The 19,746-nt window shown below is 44.5% G+C and overlaps 1 protein-coding gene across 4 annotated transcripts in view; it reads left to right on the forward strand.

Moving 5' to 3' along the window:
* The window catches only part of eml1 (EMAP like 1), a 218,787-nt gene that overhangs the window by 175,095 nt on the left and 23,946 nt on the right, over positions 1–19,746 (forward strand). For 2 of the 4 annotated variants that reach the window (XM_078234091.1, XM_078234089.1), the window contains exons 6-14: positions 1,325–1,351; positions 3,884–4,013; positions 5,908–6,057; positions 8,297–8,366; positions 8,881–8,991; positions 9,090–9,185; positions 11,465–11,599; positions 13,887–13,986; positions 18,583–18,737. In XM_078234091.1, the coding sequence (XP_078090217.1) occupies positions 1,325–1,351; positions 3,884–4,013; positions 5,908–6,057; positions 8,297–8,366; positions 8,881–8,991; positions 9,090–9,185; positions 11,465–11,599; positions 13,887–13,986; positions 18,583–18,737 (974 nt within the window). The remainder of the gene's footprint in view (positions 1–1,324; positions 1,352–3,883; positions 4,014–5,907; positions 6,058–8,296; positions 8,367–8,880; positions 8,992–9,089; positions 9,186–11,464; positions 11,600–13,886; positions 13,987–18,582; positions 18,738–19,746) is intronic. The other 2 variants (XM_078234092.1, XM_078234090.1) reach the window with 1 other exon arrangement.

Raw genomic sequence — 19,746 nt, forward strand, 5'->3', positions numbered from 1 at the left:
AATGTCAAGATGATGTCCTGGAGGCACTCCAAAGGTAATGGTACAGGGATGAGAAACAAAGCCATTGCTGGTGATTCTCTGTCAATGATTTGATAAGTAAGTATGGTAGCAAACGAGTGCTATTTTACTCAGAATGGAGCAGAGGTTTGCTATGAGGGAAGATCGGCCAAAGAGGAGGATTGGGCATTTGGGGCGGCTGCTTGTAAAGAAATGGCAACGGCACCTTGATGACCCATTGCAGAATGAGAAGAGCGACAGAGTGGGTAGCTATGTGCAGATTCAAGAGAAATTCTTGGGGTGTTGGCAGGAGAGTGGGAAAGCAGAGGCTTTGGGGTGGGTTTGGATAGAGAGGGCAAGAGGAAAATACCCAAAAGGAGAGAACGTGGGGCGGCAGTGGTGTTGTCACTGGATGACTAATCCAGAGACCCAGGGCAATTCTTGGGGACCCAGGGTTTGAATCCCACCATGGCAGATGGTGAAATTTGAATTGAATAAAAATCTGGAATTAAAAATCTAATGGTGACCATGAAGCCATTGTGGATTGTTGTAAAAACCTACCTGGTTCACGAATGCCCGTTAGGGAAGGAAACCTGCTGTCCTCACCTGGTCTGGCTTACATGTGATTCCGGAGCCCCAGCAATGTGGTTAACTCTTAAATACCCTCCGGATGGGCAATAAATGCTTCCTCAGCCAACGATACCCACATCCCATGATCAAATAAAAAAAGTGGGAGAGATTAAGGGGTTGGTGCCAAATTTTCCCCACGGTGATCACTACACAGACTTAGTGGTCTTGAAAAAATGTCTCACTATGTCCGATGTTGCTTCAGAGGCTTTCTTATCCTGCCTCAGTTTTAAATTGGGAGTATTTGAATGAATTTCAGTGAGTTTGAATGAATCCCAATGACTGCTGTTATTAGCAATTTTAATAATGTTGTATGTTCCCAGAGGAGAGTGGCACTCTAAATGTCTGGTACAAAAATGCAGCTGATGATCAGCTGGCCAGGTCAAAGCACATTTATTAATATTGTAAAAAGTCATGTCCGATGATGACCGAGTTGCAATATCCGTTTAGTATCTGAGGGATTGAGAGCCTATCGCTTCCCGACGTATCATGAATGAAATTTGCATGTAATGGATTGATTAGAAATAACCTCACATGTGAAGGTAAGTGAGGGGGTCGTGCTGCTGTGTCACATGTGAGGTTCTTTAGAAGCTGTAAATGAATATGGCTGTGCAGTCCTTAGGACAGGTGTTAGGTAAACCTGACTTTCCTCATACACATCTTTATCTAGCACTTCTGTCTCTGTCTCTGTAATCACAAGGGAAGCGCCGTGTGACGCACTGCAAAGGTAGGTCCCATTTGTGCAATATCCTAGCTCTCTGAACGTACCTGTTTCTTAGCTGTCAGGTCTCATTCACATGCACACGTGGCCCCTTCTGCAAGCATGCTGACATTTTTCCTGCAATTGCGATGCTTTCTTAGCTGGGAATCACTTTTCAATGTCATTCTCTTTGACAATGCCAAACTTTCCAAGCGCATTAAACAGACTTTCCTTGGAGCCGTAACCATTTTGTCATCTGGTGGCGGGATGGGAAGAACCGTGAATTAACGAGGAGGTCTCTTGAATGACTCATAGATCCCTGTGTTGTCTTTGAATTTGGCTTGTTGAGTCATGTGACTGACGTACAGAGAGCTATGTTACATGCCGTGTAGTGCTGCTTGCTTTTTGAGAAGTTTGCATCAGTTCGCCAGTGCCTGAAGAATAAACCACCTTTCAGGATGCAGTTTGTAATATCTGTGTAATGACTTCAATAAGACCCATGAAGTTGGGCTCTAAGAGTATGAGCTCCCTGATTGAGGTCAGAATTGCCTGCCCAATCAGGGAGCTCATTCTCCAAGAACTCAACCTCAGGCATCTTGTTGAAGTCATTATACCCTGCATGAGAGTTTGTCAAAATGTACTAATCTTTCAAAACAACATTCTTGCAGTTTGTCCAAATTTAGTACAGAGACATAACACTCAGTCAGGAGTGACCTTGTCATTAGACACACCACAGAATTGAACATAGTCTTTCCATTAGTAGCAAATCCCATGTAATGAGCAATAGACAATCCTCATTTGGGTGATCATGGGTATTTGTGATGTTTAAATTAGAGCCTCCTGTGTTACAGTAGACATAGAGGGTAATGCTGAGTTTGGGTAATAGTGGAAAGGTGATTGTGATTGAAATCAATGCTAATTTAATCAGGAGGAATGTGAAATACACTGCTGACTCACTATCACCTATTTCACACTATTGCACAAAGTCAAAATCAACCACAGGAAGGCTTCCAACAATAGATTTAACGCTTGTGCTGTCTGCTCAGTTTCTTATCTTTACAGTACAAGTATCATTTCAACTTGCTCAAGGGTTAACATGAGAAATTATTTTTGAAAAGTTATATTAAGGGCGGCACGGTGGCACGGTGGTTTGCACTGCTGCCTCACAATGCCAGGGACCCGGGTTCGATTCCCGGCTTGGGTCACTGTCTGTGTGGAGTTTGTACGTTCTCCCCGTGTCTGCGTGGGTTTCCTCCAGATTCTCCAGTTTCCTCCCACAGTCCAAAGATGTGCAGGTTAGGTGGATTGGCCATGTTAAATTGACCCTTAGTATCAGGGGGACTAGCAGGGTAAATATGTGGGGTTATGGGAATAGGGCCTGGGTGGGACCGTTGTCGGTGCGGCTCGATGGACCGAATGGCCTCCTCTGCATTGTATTGATTCCATGATTATGACCCCAAAACCTTTGAGACAGTGAGCTTTCACTGTTAATTTAAAGTTAAACAAAACTGCCTAGATGAGAAAACTGTCTGGAATAAGTTGCTAACGCTTACACCGTCTGTTGGGGTGTACAATTGGGGTGTACAAGTATAAATCTTTATCCATTAAATTATAATAATGATGCTGATGTCTTATCAGCTGAGATATTGTAAAACAGTATGTTACAATAGTGAGAACTAAGATTGTTATTCTTCATTAATACTGTTAGACATTAAAATCTAACTGAACTCTTATCAATACTCATCTGTAATCATTTTTCCTTCTGTCCTCCCATCTGCTCTAATCCCATGACCATCTGTGTAGTTTCAGTACAGATAATACTGAGTCAGGCTCCACAACTGATTGGTTCTCCTGAGAGCAGCGCCGAGCTCTTTAATCTGCTATTGAACCCTGGAACGACCTCAGTTAAACCTGTTGGGAAGCTTGGAACTCGCAAGTCACCCTCTCTGACCTTACCATTTCCTCCAAGCCCAAGTCAGATTCTCATCAGTCCTACTGCCATGTCAAGGTCTCCAAGTTTGATGAGCCCACTTAAGTCTCCCAGCCAATACTTCCAGATCTGTTTTTAACTCCATAACCTTTGGCGTGTTTGATGGGCTATGAAGGAATACATCTGTTTTGTTTTATTTTTTTATGTGTGTCTGCCATGCACATTTCTATGTTATGTTCTGCTCTACCATGCTTTCTTTCTTTTCCACACTGTTACCTGCATTGAATGCTTTGTGTTGGATGGATATAATATGGACTAAATAGCATGAGCCACTGATACCATTTTGGTCATATGGAATGTGGTCACCCACTGTTGCATTTTGGATAATTTTGCTACATTGTTTTGACATTAGCAACACTCACTGCATGTAATGAAATTGTATGAAACCTTTCATCTAATAAAGACAGTTACGATTTTAAAACAGATTTTGGTGTTGGCTGTACTTTGATTTCTCTCCCTTTGTCTCACTCTCTCTGAATTTTGCTGCCAGTTTGTCTGATCTTCTTGTGCCTTACATAGTTTGTGATAACAAAATATTCAAGAAATGATATTCTCTGTCCTTTTTATAGAGGAAGGATACATTAAAATGTTCCTGCGTGGACGTCCAATCACCATGTATATGCCCCAAGTTATTAAGGAAACCTACAATTTGGAAGATAAAGGTGAACTTCCAGCCAAAAAGCTGAAGCTAGACTGGGTGTATCCTTCGATTTGTAGACTTCAGTGTTGAGTTATTTAACCTTAACTATGTTGTTAACCTTAACTATGTTGTTAAATACCTTTTCATCTCAGTAAGCCACGCAGTGGTAAAAATAGATTTGGTTATGAAAATCATTGAATGAAATGATGGCTGTTTGAGATTCTCATTCCCTGTGAAAATGTCCTGAGGGCTAGATTTTATTTTTGTGTCTTTTGATGGATATGCTTTTATCCTGGGCAGCACAGTGGTTAGCCCTGCTGCCTCACAGCGCCAAGGACCCCAGTTCAATTCCTGATTTGGGTCACTGTGTGTGGAGTTTACACATTCTCCCCGTGTCTGCGTGGGTTTCCTTTGGGTGCTCCAGCTTCCTCCCACAGCCCAAAAATGTGCGGGTTAGGTGGATTGGCCATGCTAAATAGACCCTTAGTGTCAGTGGGATTGAAGGATGAATACGTGGGGTTATGGGGATAGGGTCTGGGTGGGATGGTGATTGGTGCAGACTCGTTGGGCAAAATGGCCTCCTTCTGCACTGTAGGGATTCTATGATTCCATGAATAAATGCCATATCCCAGACCCAAATCTTGTATGAACGTGTTTGAAAAGTGCTTGTCTGTTTTTATTTTAATACCTTTATTTCTATTGCGTAGAAATGTTTTAATCACTAAATGCTTTCTATTTGGTGTGGGAAGGCAGTGCATCGTAAGAATGGGTGTGTTAGATGACTAACGGCTACAACGTGGGGCAAGTCACATAACGAAATCTCCAGGAATACAGTTAATCACAACTGGCAACCTGAAGCGGATAGTGCTAGCAAAGCTGCATTATTGCCTGTTCCTAGCTGCCTTTAGTTAGAATCATATCGCAGTCCCACTGAGAAGCGTGCAGCTAATCCCTGCACTGTTTGGAGGAGGGAATACAAAAGGGCGGGATTTTCTGGTCCACCGCGGGACTGGAAATTTCCGCCCAAAGTCCACGGACCTTCCGTCCCGTCCACGGCAAATCCTGCGGCAGGCAGGACTGGTGTAATGACTTTAATCAGGCCATTGGGGTTGGCCTGTTGGAACATGAACTCCCTGATTAAGGGCCCTGGCGAGACGCGCCATCAATAGGTCCAGGCAGCGGGCGATCGACGGGGCTGTCCATCCTGACTGTTGCCCCTCTACCGCGGCTACATTCACGGCCAGGTGTCTCTGGAGAGGGAGCATGCGGTGTCCATGGGCGCAGTTGACACCTTCCGCGACCGCTGGGCACCGCAGGGGCTGGGGTGTATTATCGACCCCGATAATCACCTTTTGATTTGATGTTTTAAGTTTCCTTTCGACTTTGTTTTTGGTTCGGGCTGTTCCCCCTTTTGGGGAGCTGCCCCTTTTACTTTGTCCTTAAGTTAATTTGAGTTTGTTTACTTGGTTGGTGTCGAAAGAAATCCCTGATTAAGGGCCAAATTGATGGGCCAATCAGGGAGCCTCTTGCTTTGTACTTAACCCGTAGTGTCAGTGCCTCTGGGGTTCCGAGTGTGGACTGCTAACGGAAAGCACTCTGTATGCTGGTGTCAGACTTGTAAATAAAGGGATTTTGGTGAAGGGGCTTCTGCCTCTGAGAACTTATTACAACTGGAAAATCCTGCCCAAAGAAAACAGAATTTGTCTGTGTGTCTCTATTTTTCTCCCATTAATGTTTTTAAGAAAGACACAACCTTTAGTTTTGTTTATTGCATTAATGACAAAGACCTGCATTGGTTTATCAATGTTTTATAACCAATTCACCCGAAACCAGTATTGCCTCTTTTAACTGTGCTATCAAAGCGTCTCAGAATCATACTAACTTTACAGATCCTCTTGACCTGTGTGAAGCTTCACTTCTTACTCCAGTTCATGTCCTTGACCAGTAACCCAGTTATGGCTATCGAGGCCGGGATTGCCGCTGTAACCTGTACCTTCTGCCAACCGGTGAGATTGTGTATTTCATTGCATCTGTGGTCGTACTGTACAATGTGGAGGAACAACTTCAGAGACATTATACCGGCCACAATGATGATGTCAAGTGGTGAGTTTTTAAAAAAACATGAAGGTAAATGTGCCATAGCTCAACCTTGTTGCTGTGAACATTAACTCATTTCACAGTCAACCCATCAGTTATGTATTCCAAAGATGTGCGGGTTAGGTTGATTGGCCATGCTAAAAGATTGCCCCTTAGTGTCCTGAGATGCGTAGGTTAGAGGGATTAGCGGGTAAATATGTAGGGATATGGGGGTAGGGCCTGGGTGGGACTGTGGTCGGTGCAGACTCGATGGGCCGAATGGCCTCTTTCTGCACTGTAGGGTTTCTGTGATTTCTGTATGTCTGATTAATCTTTTCTGGCCTGGGAGCAATTGATTTACATCTGCTTACTGGGCAGCAGGGTGGCACAAGTGGTTAGCACTGCTGCCTCACAGTGCCAGCTACCCAGGTTCAATTCCTGGCTCAGATCACTGTCTGTGCAGAGTCTGCACGTCCTCCCCGTGTCTACGTGAGTTTCATCCGGGTGCTCCGGTTTCCTCCCACAGTCCCAAGATGTGCAGGTTAGGTGGATTGGCCATGCAAAATTGCCCGTGAGTGTCAGGGGGATTGGCAGGGTAAATACATGGGGTTACAGGGATAGGGCCTGTGTGGGATTGTTGTCAGTGCAGACTCGATGGGCTGAATGGCCTCTTTCTGCACTGTAGGGATTCTATGATTCTATGATGCTACTGTAGTGGTTTAGAGTATAAGAGCAAGGAGGTAATGTTGGAATTGTACAGAGCATTGGTTAGGCCACAGCTGGAGTACTGTGTACAGTTCTGGTCACCTCACTATAGGAAGTGATTGAACTAGAGGTGGGATGTTACCTGGGATGGAGCATTTGTGCTATAAAGAGAGACTGGATAGGCTTGGATTGTTTTCTCTAGAGCAGAGAAGGCTAAGGGGAGGAATGTGGGGGGGACGGTGGGGGCATGATTGAGGTGTATAAGATTATCAGGGGTGTGGACAGAGGAGATAGGAAGCAGCTGTTCCCTTGGTTGAGGGATCAATCATGGGGGGGACACAGTTTTAAGGTAAGGGGCAGGAGATTCAGAGGGGATTTGAGAAAAAGCTTTTTCACTCAGAGGGTGGTGGGAATCTGGAATACACTGCGTGGGAAGGTAGTGGAGACTGGAAACCTAACAACCTTTAAAAAATATTTGGATGGGCGCTTGAAATATCATAATATTTAAGGCTATGGGACAAGTGCAGGAAAATGGGATCAGTGTACCTCAACTAAGGAGAATCATAGAATCCCTACAAGTACAGAAGGAGGCCATTTGGCCCATCGAGTCTGTACTGACCTCAATCCCACCCAAGCTCTATTCCCGCAACCTTCATTTACCCTGCTAATCCCTCTTACACTAGGGTCAGCTTAGCATGGCCAATCAATTTAACCCGCACATCTTTGGACTGTGGGAGGAAACCGGAGCACCCGGAGGAAACCCACGCAGGCACGGGGAGAAAGTTCAAACTCCACACAGACAGTGACCCGAGGCTGGAATTGAACCCGGGTCCCTGGCGCTGTGAGGCAGCAGTGCTAACCACTGTGCCACCGTGCCGCTTTTTAAAACAAAAAGTGTAGCATTGGGCAACGCACAGCAGATACCCGGTGACCCCATTCATAATAGGTGCTTCCTACTCACCCTGTCCGTACCCCTCATAATCTTACACATCTCAATCATGTCCCCCCACCCCTTAGTCTTTTCTGCTCTGGAGAAAACAATCCAAGCCTGTCTAGTCTCTCCTTATACCCCAAAGACTCCATCCCAGGTAACACAGGTAGTTATTGTCAATGTAGATTCGATGGGTCGAAGGGCCTTTTCTGCACTGTACGACTCTATGGGGCGAATTTTCCAGTTCCACTCGCTACGGGAATTGTAGTGGGAGATGGACGGACCACGGAAAGGTCTGTTGACCTCGGGTGGGATTTTCCGGTTTCGGGGCGAGTGCGGCCGGAAAATCCCACCCTTCGACTCTATGGTGCGTGTTTTTCATGCCAGCCAGAAACTTGCTGGAAAGTTTCTGATGAGGTAATGTTGCTGATTTTTAAATTGCACTTTTTCCTCACGCTGTGTTGGTGTGTTTATTTCAGCTCTGTTTAGGGTTAAATTGCATGTATGACTGAATATTACCAGGCTTTAGTTGAGATTGATGTACTAATGGCTATTAGTGAATCTAGTTGGGGGATAATATGAGTCATGTCTTTGTGCAACATCTGACATCTTTTCTTCCTCTTTTCCTAGCCTTGCAGTCCACCCTGACAGGATCACCATAGCAACTGGTCAGGTAGCAGGGATAACCAAGGATGGAAATGTGCGTGGTACATTTTATTCATCCAACTTACAGATAATGTTAAGTGAGATAGGAGAGGCTGGCACAGAATGCGTCTCATTTGCTTTGATTGGTGTTTCAATAATGGACTCTCCCACCATCTATTTCAAAGCATCTCTACTCATTTTAATCAGGGGGAGATGCCAGCGTCAGACTGGGCTGGGCACAACACCAGGTTTAAGTCCAACAGGTTTATCTGGTATCACGAGCTTTCAGAGTGCTGCTGCTTCATCCAGTCACCTGATGAAGGAGCAGCGCTCCGAAAGCTCGTGATACTAAATAAAACTGTTGGACTTTAACCTGGTGTTGTGAGACTTCTTACTATGCCCATTTTAATGAGGCTTTAAATAGATCATTAAAACTGCGATGATACAAGGAAGGAATTGTGTGGAAAATCTATTCATACTTGCATTAAAGATTGCTGAGCCAGTTTAGAAATTATTTATTGCTGACTAAACTGAAGTGAACTGAATCTGCCTCTGCTTTATTTTCACAGCAAGCCGCCCCTCACGTTCGAATCTGGGATTCGGTTAGTTTGAATACCCTACACACAATTGGAACAGGTTTCTTCGATCGGTCAGTCACCTGCATTGCTTTCTCAAAATCGGTACGCCTGAGGAGGTATCCACTGCATAGAATTCTTCCTGTTAAGCACTGTTGGGAATTCCATTATGTATGTGTGCTTCCCTTACATTTCTTTTTCAGAATGGAGGCTCTACCTTGTGTGCAGTGGATGATTCTAATGACCATGTCCTTTCAGTATGGGATTGGCAGAAAGTGGAGAGACTAGGTGATATTAAGGTATTTCCTTTCTAAACATTTTTTATGCCAAAATGCTGGATTATTGCAAATATTTTATTTAATTGGCTACTAATTGGCAGGGAGGCGATGGCCTAGTGGTATTATTGCTAGACTATTAATTCAGAAAGTCCGCTCATATTCTGGGGACCCGGGTTCAAATCCTGCCACAGCAGATGGTGGAATTTGAATTCAATAAAAAAATCTGGAATTAAGAATCTACTGATGACCATGAAACTATTGTCGATTGTCGGAAAAACCCATCTGGTTCACTAATGTCCTTTAGGGAAGGAAATCTACCGTCCTTGTCCGGTCTGGCCTACATGTGACTCCAGAGCCACAGCAATGTGGTTGACTCTCAACTGCCCTCTAAACAAGGGCAACTAGTGATGGGCAATGAATTTTGGCCAACCAGCGATGCCCATGTCCCACAAATGAATTTTAAAATTTCAGGAAACAGTGAATCAAATCTCTTGTAATCGGTTCAATCTGATTTTGTGTTATTTTCACCCTGATGAGGGGAGGGATAAGGGAGAGTGTACAAGGGAATTTATAGGCCACAGGAGAGGGAAACTAGCTAGGACTATAAACTGCATCAAAGATATGCAGGAATTACATTTTGTTCAAATACTTACCAGAGTGTGCATCTCAAACATTCCATAGACAGTCATGTTGACAGTTTCTCCCACATATCCTAGAAGTCAGTTTTTTAAATTCATACATGGGCGTTGCTGGCTGGCCAGCATTTATTGCCCATCCCTAGTTGCCCGAGAGCAATTGAGAGTCAACCACATTGCTGTGGCTCTGGAGTCACATGTAGGCCAGACCAGGTAAAGATGGCAGATTTCCTTCTCTATAGAACATTAGTGAACCAGATGGGTTTTTCCAACAATCAACAATGGTTTCAAGGTCATCAGTAGATTCTTAATTCCAAATATTTTTTTAATATTGAATTCAAATTCCACCATCTGCCTTGGCAGGATTTGAACCCGGGTCCCCAGAACATTAGCAGAGTTTCTGGATTAATAGTCTAGCCAGTGTTCCAGCACTCTAGACCATCGCTCATCCATGCACTCCCCTAGAACAGTGGGCCCCAACCAGAGTGTAGCAGCACACGGGTGTACTATGAAGATCCCCTAAGTGTGCTGCGTAAAAAGACTCAAAATGATTCAAAATTAATATAATTAAACTAAAATTAATCCTCGTCTTCAGCTCTGTGGTTGGCGTCTCGAAGGCCCAATGAATCCTGGGCCTCCCGTGTATGTGCCGGCTGGGATGAGTGGCACATGCGCGGTTTAAATCTTTTACATTGGTCAGGCCCATGCCCATGATGAACGGGACTTGGAGCTAAAGGCAAAGATCCCATACGCCTTCATTCACACAAAGCAAAAACTCAAAAAGGGCGCAAAAAACCCTGGGAAAAGCAGGAGAGATTTTTATTTATTATTGTCACATGTATTAACATACAGTGAAAAGTATTGTTTCTTGCGTGCTATACAGACAAAGCATACCGTTCATAGAGAAGGAAACGAGAGTGCAGAGTGTAGTGTTACAGTCATAGCTAGAGTGTAGAGAAAGAACAACTTAATGCAAGGTAAGTCCATTTAAAAGTCTGACAGCAGCAGGGAAGAAGCTGTTTTTGAGTCAGTTGGTACGTGACCTCAGACTTTTGTATCTTTTTCCCGAAGGAAGAAGGTGGAAGAGAGAATGTCTGGGGTGCCTGGGGTCCTTAATTATGCTGGCTACTTTGCCGAGGCAGTGGGAAGTGTAGACAGAGTCAATAGATGGGAGGCTGGTTTGCATGATGGATTGGGCTACATTCACGACCGTTTTTAGTTCCTTGCGGTCTTGGGCAGAGGAGGAGCCATATCAAGCTGTGATACAACCAGAAAGAATCCTTTCTATAGTGCATCTGTAAAAGTTGGTGAGAGTCATAGCAGACATGCCAAATTTCCTTAGTCTTCTGAGAAAGACAGGGAGAGGTTTAAAAAAAAGACCTTGAGGACAGGGAGAAGTTAAAAACAAAGTTCCCCGTAAGGAAAGAAGACAGAAAAAATTGGAGGTGTGCCTCAAAATCTTTTAATAGTATAGAGGTGTGCCATGACATTTAAAAGGTTGGGAAGCACTGCCTGAGAAGTATGGAAGGCATTCCGACAATCATTCAACGAGTATACAGTGTGAGTCAAAGCAAGCAAATGTTCTGAGGTTAACTCTGTGTTTTGTATAATTGTTGCTTGACCAGGACAAGTATATGAATATGTGTTCACTTGTACCCTTGCCAGTGTTCCAATGAGCCAGTCTTTGCAGCAGAGTTCCATCCAACAGAGACCAACATCATTGTTACTTGTGGAAAATCGCACATCTACTTTTGGACACTTGAAGGAGGCTCTTTTGCAAAGAAACAAGGATTGTTTGAGGTAGGTTTGCATTGTATAAAAATCGGAAGCACACGTGAGTTTTTCATGTAAGATAAAAGTGCTTTAAATATGGGTAGTGAAAATCAAGCACATTTCTCCAAAATGTAGAAACATAGGAAATAGAAGCTGGAGTAGGCCATTCGGTCCTTCGAGCCCCCTCCGCCATTCATTTTGATTGTGGCCAATCATCAAATTCAATAGCCTGATCCCCCCTACCCCCCATATCCCTTCACCCCTTTTAGCCCCAAGAGCTATATCTAATTCTTTCTTGAAATCGCACAACGTTTTGGCCTCAACTACTTTCTGTGGTAGCAAATTCCACACATTCACCACTCTCTGGGTGAAATTTCTCCTCACCTCAGTCCTAAAAGAGTTACGCCTTATCCTCAAAAGTATAATCTTGTTCTACCCGCTACACGATTCCTATAACATACCTGCTACTCACATGATGAAGGAGCTGCACTCTGAAAGCTTGTGAATCCAAATAAAACTGTTGGACTTTAACCTGATGTTGTGAGACTTCTTACTGTGCCCACTCCCGGCAACGCCAACGCCGGCATCTCCACATCATACTTGCTTAGATAATGACATAATTCAACTGGAACTAAATCTAGAGGAAACAAGAATATTCTGGAAACCAGGTAACCTCATTAAAAGTGACAACTGACATTGGAATTCTGCACTATTGTCAATAGGATGTCAGTCATGTTTAACAAGGGTGGAAAGTCTTAAGAATAATAAGAGATTATATTTATCTCGGGAATACGAATCAGCAGTGTACCCATTTTTTGACTAATAATTAGATAGGGATGAAAATAGAAGCATACTTCCGCAAAACCTGTTTTCCAATTAGTTGTATGCAACTAGGATTTCCATGTAACTGTAACTAGGAAGTTTGACCATCTTTCAACGCCATATTCTAATCCAGGAATATAAGCCGTAATTCTCTGGGCCTCCAACGCTCCACTACCTCTGCCAGCGAGAATGAAGAACTTGGCGCTCAGCCAAATCTCCATTCACTGCAGTGAAAATGGAGAATCCGAGCCGCGAGCGAGCTCAGAGAATCCGGCCTGTAGTGTTTTTAAGTAAAACCTGCTGTTGTTATATCTTATAAAGATTCTCTCATGGCACAATGGTTAACACTGCTGCCTCACAGTACCAGGGGCCCAGTTTCAATTCTGGCCTTGGGTCACTGTCTGTGTGGAGTGCACCTGTGTCTGTGTGGATTTCCTCTGGGTGCTCCAGTTTCCTCCCACAGTCCAAAGATGTGCCGATTAGGTGGATTGGGCATTGTAAATTGCTCCTTAGTGCCCCAGGATGTGTAGGTTAGGGACATTAGTAGGGTAAATACGTGGGGTTATGGGGATAGGGTGGAATGCTCTCGGAGAGTCAGTGCAGACTTAATGGGCTGAATGGCCTCCTTCTGCACTGTAGGGATTCTATGATAACAGCAGCCGATTGTTTTCCAGGATTGCCATCAGTAATCATAACTCGTCCAATTCCTGACCTGCAACAGAAATATATGGTAACAGGAATGCATTGGACATGGAGGTACAAAATGCTGCTTAGTTCCAATAGAAAGTGAGCAAACAGAATACTACATTCTAGAAGTAAACTGGCTTTGATTACATTCAAGTCTAAGTTTAAGTTTATTTACTACTGTCACAAGTAGGCTTACATTAACACTGCAATGAAGTTACTGTGTAAATCCCCTAGACGCCACACTCCGGCACCTGTTTGGGTACACTGAGGGAGAACTTAGCATGGTCAATGCACCTAACTAGCACGTCTTTCAGACTATGGGAGGAAACCAGAGCACCCAGAGAAAACCCACGTGGACGCGGGGAGAACGTGCAGACTCCGCACAGATAGTGACCCAAGCTGGAATTGAACCCGGGTCCCTGGCGCTGTGAGGCAGCAGTGCTAACCACTGTGCCACCGTGCCGCCCTCAAGGTTGTAACCTGCATTTGAAGTTCAGATGACATTGATTGGCTGCAAGAATAATGGTGTCAACCGTATCTGCGAATGTTTTCAACAAAGTTCCACTCATCAGATATTTTTTCTCTATTCCTACACATCTCAAGAATATCAGGCAGAGTTGAGCGAAGGTAAGTGATTCAGACTGGTGGGCTGCGGACAGTGACTGTCCCTGAAGATGGGTTAGAGTGTCTTGTTACAACGGACATTTGGTTCTTGAAAACTTGAAAAATATTGCATATTGTTCCAAAGAAAATGTAACTTTAAATACTAAATGCTTAATATCTAAATGTATTTGCTTCTTTGTAGAAACATGAGAAACCAAAGTTTGTGCTGTGTGTGACGTTTGCTGAGAACGGTGATACAATAACAGGGGATTCCAGTGGAAATATTCTAGTTTGGGGAAAAGGTGAGATTGAGACAAACTTTGCATTTCAGGTCACATTTTAGTTCCATTGCTCCTTATCTCCCAAATGCCGGTGATATCTAATTCCAATTTCAGCCATTAAATCATGTGCAAAGTAACGTGAAAGGACAGTATTCATGACTAAAAATGTCATCACTGTATATAGTCAGGCTTTAGACACTGGCCTTTTTTCAACAAATGCCCTTGCGACTTCACTTCGTAATAGAGCAACATAGCTTGTAGTGTTACCGACAGCAAAATTCATGAAAATAAGAATGGTGGAACTAAACGTTAACAAGGACTGTACCATTCTTTGTTATTCTACTTTTCGGTAAGACCACACTCAGTGGATCTCTGATCTCCCCAATCTGGCTGAGTTTGGATTATGTGAAAGAGAAAAACATAATAAAACTCTTAGTGTTAAACAACACCCAATACATATTTTTGAATTCAATAAAAATGTATGGGTTCTTCCAAAGATCTGTTGGCCAAGATGGTGAGAAGCTGAACGTGCAGACCAAAGAGAACCAATATTGATGATATGGGCAGCAAGGTGGCACAGTGGTGAGCTCTGCTGCCTCACAGCGCCAGGGACCCGGGTTCAATTCCCGGCCTGGGTCACTGTCTGTGCGGAGTCTGCACATTCTCCCCGTGTCTGCATGGGTTTCCTTCGGGTGCTCCAGTTTCCTCCGACGCTCCAAAGATGTGTGGGTTAGATTGGCTGTGCTAAATTGCCCCTTAGTGTCAGGGGGATTAGTGGGGTAAATAGATGGGGTTAAGGGGTAGGGCCTGGGTGGGATTGTCGTCTGTACAGGCTCAATGCGCCTGACCACTCACATCTATGGCCATGAAGGCCATCAATGGAAAACCCGTGGCGGCTGTGAAATTCTAACTGACCAAAATATCAGCACCCACAGGAGAGGGGGGGGGGGGGGGGGTGGGGGGGAATGTTTGTAGTTACAGCATTATTCTGTATCTCACTAAAGCAAGACATTCACATGGAATCCCAGAGTTCTGGTGATCCATCCAGTCAAGTCCAGGCAACTCAGTCCTGTTTGTGCTTAAGCTTCCTATTGGCTGAGTTCTCCTGTTTGAATTCTGTGGGCATTGGAAAAAGCTGTCGATTGTATTAATGGTGGATCAATCTTAAATTCATAAAAATCATGACCTATTATTATCAGAAGCTCAGGATATTTGCAAAATAATGAGAATGACAACCTGCGCTTTATTGGTGGTTTCTTAGGCTCCACAGTAAGGGGTCTTCAGAGACACAGAACCTGGCTAGTCTTACTCTGAACCAACTGTCAGAATCCTTTCAGTTGAGAAATATTGCATTGGGTGCTTGGGGCATTCCTTCAGGCATGTTTCTGTGATCTCTGGGCCTGAAGATGCAAGCCATGCATCTTCTCAGATGTCAGGTGTGTACCTGCTACTATGGGTTAACCTTTACCGGATGTCGATGTTAGACCCAGCAGAATTGTCTGAATCTGCCTCTGCCTTTCACCAAACTGTGGGTTAATGATCAACTTCCAAAACCGCATTGCATAACTCTGCATTTAACTGGATTACCCCTGAAAGTTCCTTCAATTACGTGATCGAATTAGACCCGTGTCTCTGCTATGTCAATCCATTTACTTATAGCCATCACATTTTAAAAATATGCACCAAGATTATTAGAGCAAGTTGACCATGTTCATTGTATACATAGAAAGGCCCCCGAATGGCATAATCTTCAATCCGGGGGCTGGAGGGTGGGTTGGGGACGGATCCAGGAGAGATTCAGACCCGTTGCTCCCAGAAGTAGAGCATTGGTGGTACCTGAAGTGTTGAGACAGTTTGTTTTAAAAAGCCCAGCTCAGTGCACTGGGACTTTGTCCCAATTTTATTGTGACAATTTAGGCCCACCACCTATGTAGGGACCCCCCCTCATAGGCATTGACTTTGCTTGATTGACATCTTTATGTGTTTATAATGAGTTACTTTTTTCTGTAATCTCTTTTGTGAATATCTCAGTGTTCATTTGCATAAGATTCAGTGGCGTAAAAGTGTTTGGAACTTGTGTTATTGACACTTTAATGATCTATTTGATTGACACTTTTATGGGGTCATAGGAACAGCAGTTTTCTTTTCCCTAGAATGTTTCTAGGCAATGCCTGTGAGTGGGGTCCCTATGACCACAGAAAAGGAGAACCCCCTCCCAATGGAGGAGGGTCATCACCCCTTCTCAGAGCCCCCTTGGCACTGCCCGCTTCTTGTGCCCCCTTGACATTGTCAGGGGGCAACGTCCAACCTTGTCCCTCAAACTCCAGGGCCTATAAGTACTTACGCCCTCCTGATGTGGTCACCACGATTATTTGTGGCTTTTGAAAACCAGCAATGATTCGCGCCAGTGCGGTGGCACAGTGGTTAGCACTGCTGCCTCACAGTGCCAGGGACACAGGTTTGATTCCAGCCTTGGATGACTGTCTATGTGGAGTTTGCATGTTTTCCCCGTGTCTGCGTCGGTTTCCTCCGGGTGCTCCGGTTTCCTCCCACACTCCAAAGGTGCAGGCCAGGTGGATTGGCCATGCTAAATTGCCCTTAGTATCCAAAGATGTGTAGGTTAGGGGGATGAGTGTGGTTATGGGGATAAGGTGGGGATGAGCCTGTGTAAGATGCTCTGTCGGAGAGTCAGTGCAGACTCGATGGGCCAAATGGTCTCCTTCTGTACTGTAAGGATTCTATAATATCTATGACATTACCCCACCCAGGGGAGGATACGTCGTGGGCAGATGGGCATCAAGCTCATTAATTATATTGAAATTTATTTAAATCTATGGAAAACAGGTTCACGTCCTTGCTGGGCATAAACCTGTTTATGGCACCAGCTGGAGCTGGGAAAGTCTCAAACTGAGATCTCATTGGCGCAAATTCTGTTTTTTGCCGCTTGCAAGATTTGTGCCCGTGGCTAATGGGGTCGCTAGATTGCGCACTATGTATTGAACCAATGAACCCTATAGTGACAATGCTATGTGTGGAATTCCTTTAAAAAACACTCATTCAGAAACATTCTAGGGAAAAGAAAACTGTTGTTCCTATGACCCCATAAAAGTGTCAATCAAACAGACCATTAAAGTGTCAATAACACAAGTTCCAAGCACTTTTACTGCACTGAATCTTATGCAAATGAACACTGAGATATTCACAAAAGGGATTACAGAAAAAAGTAACTCATTATAAACACATAAAGATGTCAATCAAGCAAAGTCAACAGTTCCCTCCAGCTGTCAAAATAAATCTCCTCTCAGATAATTATTTTCAGAGTTTGGCCTCTCAGCCAAGCTACATACCCGCGAAACGCCACCTGCAGAAGTTGCAGGTGGCCAGGAGATGCCATCTCCGCAGTGGAACTAGCCAGGTCAGGAATGCAAAGTGTGGGCTTACTACCCACACCCTTTTCCAATGGCAGCTAAAATTGGGGGGGCTGCCAGGAATGGGAGAAAGAATCGGAAATCGGGTCCCTCCTGCCGTTTCGAAATGTCGCTGGAGTTGTTCGAACCTGCGGAAAAGTGGGTCTGTGTGTCGGCAGTGTGTGATGGAAATTCGGGCCTGCACTTACTGTGATTTTCTGCTAAAGGTGAAAATCCAGCCTCCAGACATTTATCAACATTTCAGCAGCTGCACCAAAAATGGTAAAACCCAAGTTGGAGCCTGGAATTCCCAATCTTAGCCAGATTATTGCAAAGACACAGAAATCGGTCAGGATTCTCCCAGCCCACTGCGCTGCTCGAGTCGTGCAGCAGGCCGCGGACATCAGCAGGGGTCTTTGGCGGGACTCGTGACTGGCGTCAAGCCGATCGTGAATCTCCCAGGCATTTATTTCCTGCGTAACCAGCCCGTGCCGGAAATTGGTGCGGGGCTGATTACCATGTGGAAATTCCAGCGGTGTTTACAACTGCTCCTCACCAATGGTGTGCTCACCCTGCTGGTGGGGACAGAGGTCATTGAGGCCCCCCCATTGAGGAAGTTCGGGGACAGGGGGGGGCTGGCCCTTGGTAAATGCCACCAGGGCACTGCCCATCACGCACTGGGCAGTGCCAAGGGTGTGGGGCCAGAGAGGGTGTGGGGCCCACAGGGGGGGGGACAGGGTCTACTGGGGGTGATCAGTACGGGGTGAACCCACTGATACTCTGCAATGAGATCCGTGGGGGAGGAAACCTGAGCACCCGGAGGAAACCCACGCAGACACGGGAAGAATGTGCAAACTCCACACAGTCACCCAAGGCTGGGATTGAACCCAGGTCCTTGGCAATGTGAGGCAGCAGAGCTAACCACTGTGCCACCATGTTATCATGAATGAAACTATCATTGCTTCAAAGAAAAGGAAATCATCATGCTTACAGTAAAATACACACATAGCTAAAAGTTTAGCTTCAGTCCCCACATTGTAATTTGTTGATAAATACCATTTCTCATTATCTAATCTTTTTCCAAGTTACTTTGTAACCAATGAAACAAATAGTAAGATTCTATTTTTTTGAAATGGGATTGGAAATTATCTATAGGATGCATTGTTCATTTTTTTTATTACAGTTGTGTTATTGTAACAACTTATCTTAGGTACCAACCGCATTAGCTGTGCTATTCAGGGGGCCCACGAAGGGGGTATATTTGCACTTTGCATGCTGCGTGACGGCACGCTGGTATCAGGTGGAGGAAAAGACCGAAAGCTGATCTCCTGGGATCGCAATTACCAGAAGCTACAGGAAACTGAGGTGAGGCTTCTGAGCCAATGACGGAATCATTCCTGGGAAACAACATAACAACTCTGGCTCTGTTATTAGATATTCTGGAGCTTACTCATACACCATTGGATATTCTTCCCCTGGTATGGTCCCCTAATTGGTTTCACAGAATAGAAATCCAGTAGTCTTTCTTGGATTGTCCTGGCAATTAAATATTAATATTTGTAATGATTAAGAGTTGGGATACAGTCATTGAAAGATATGTAACATGAACATGTGGTAAGTGTAGAGTGCTGAGGAGGGACAGGCAACCTTGGACTATGGGTTTTGTTTCAGACCATTATAAGGTCACAGAGTCAGAGAGCATAGAACTAGGCCCTTCGGTCCAACCAGTCCATGCCGATCATGGTGCCCTCCCAGCTAGTCCGAATTGTCCACATTTGGCCCATATCCCTCTAATCCTTTCCCATCCATGTACTTATCCAAGTGCTTTTTAAATGTTGCTATTGTACCTGCCTCAATCACTTTCTCTGGCAGATGGCTATATTTAATCAACATCTCCATTATCGATGGTATAATTTCAATTTCTTGGGCCTGTTTTTCTTTTTAGCTCTAAACTAAGTCAATGCCTCAAGTTCATTGCCTTGAACAAATGAATTATGTTCTTTTTATCATCTTGCTATCAAGTTTGTAGTGGTTCCCTCGAGGGCTAAAGTGCTTCATTTTGTTTATTACACAGAATCTTAGGAGGGCAAAAGATCTTCTGTTGAAGTTGTACCCAAATAAGTCGCTAGGATAATGCAAATACAAATCCTACCATCCTGCACAGAACAATGGAAGAATTGTGCTGTTTAAAAATTAAAACACAAGCCAAACAAGTCCTTTAAAACGCATCCCTCCCCCCCCCCTCCCCCACCCCAACCCTTCCCTATTCCATCCACAGCAGCCTTAATGGAAGAGGCCACTCTGTCCCCATTTCCCCCAATAGTACTGGCTCTCTCCAGCAGATGTGTTTCCCACTGGCTGTCCACTATTTGGC

Source organism: Mustelus asterias, chromosome 18 (genome assembly GCF_964213995.1).
Source record: "Mustelus asterias chromosome 18, sMusAst1.hap1.1, whole genome shotgun sequence".
NCBI classification, from domain to species: domain Eukaryota; kingdom Metazoa; phylum Chordata; class Chondrichthyes; order Carcharhiniformes; family Triakidae; genus Mustelus; species Mustelus asterias.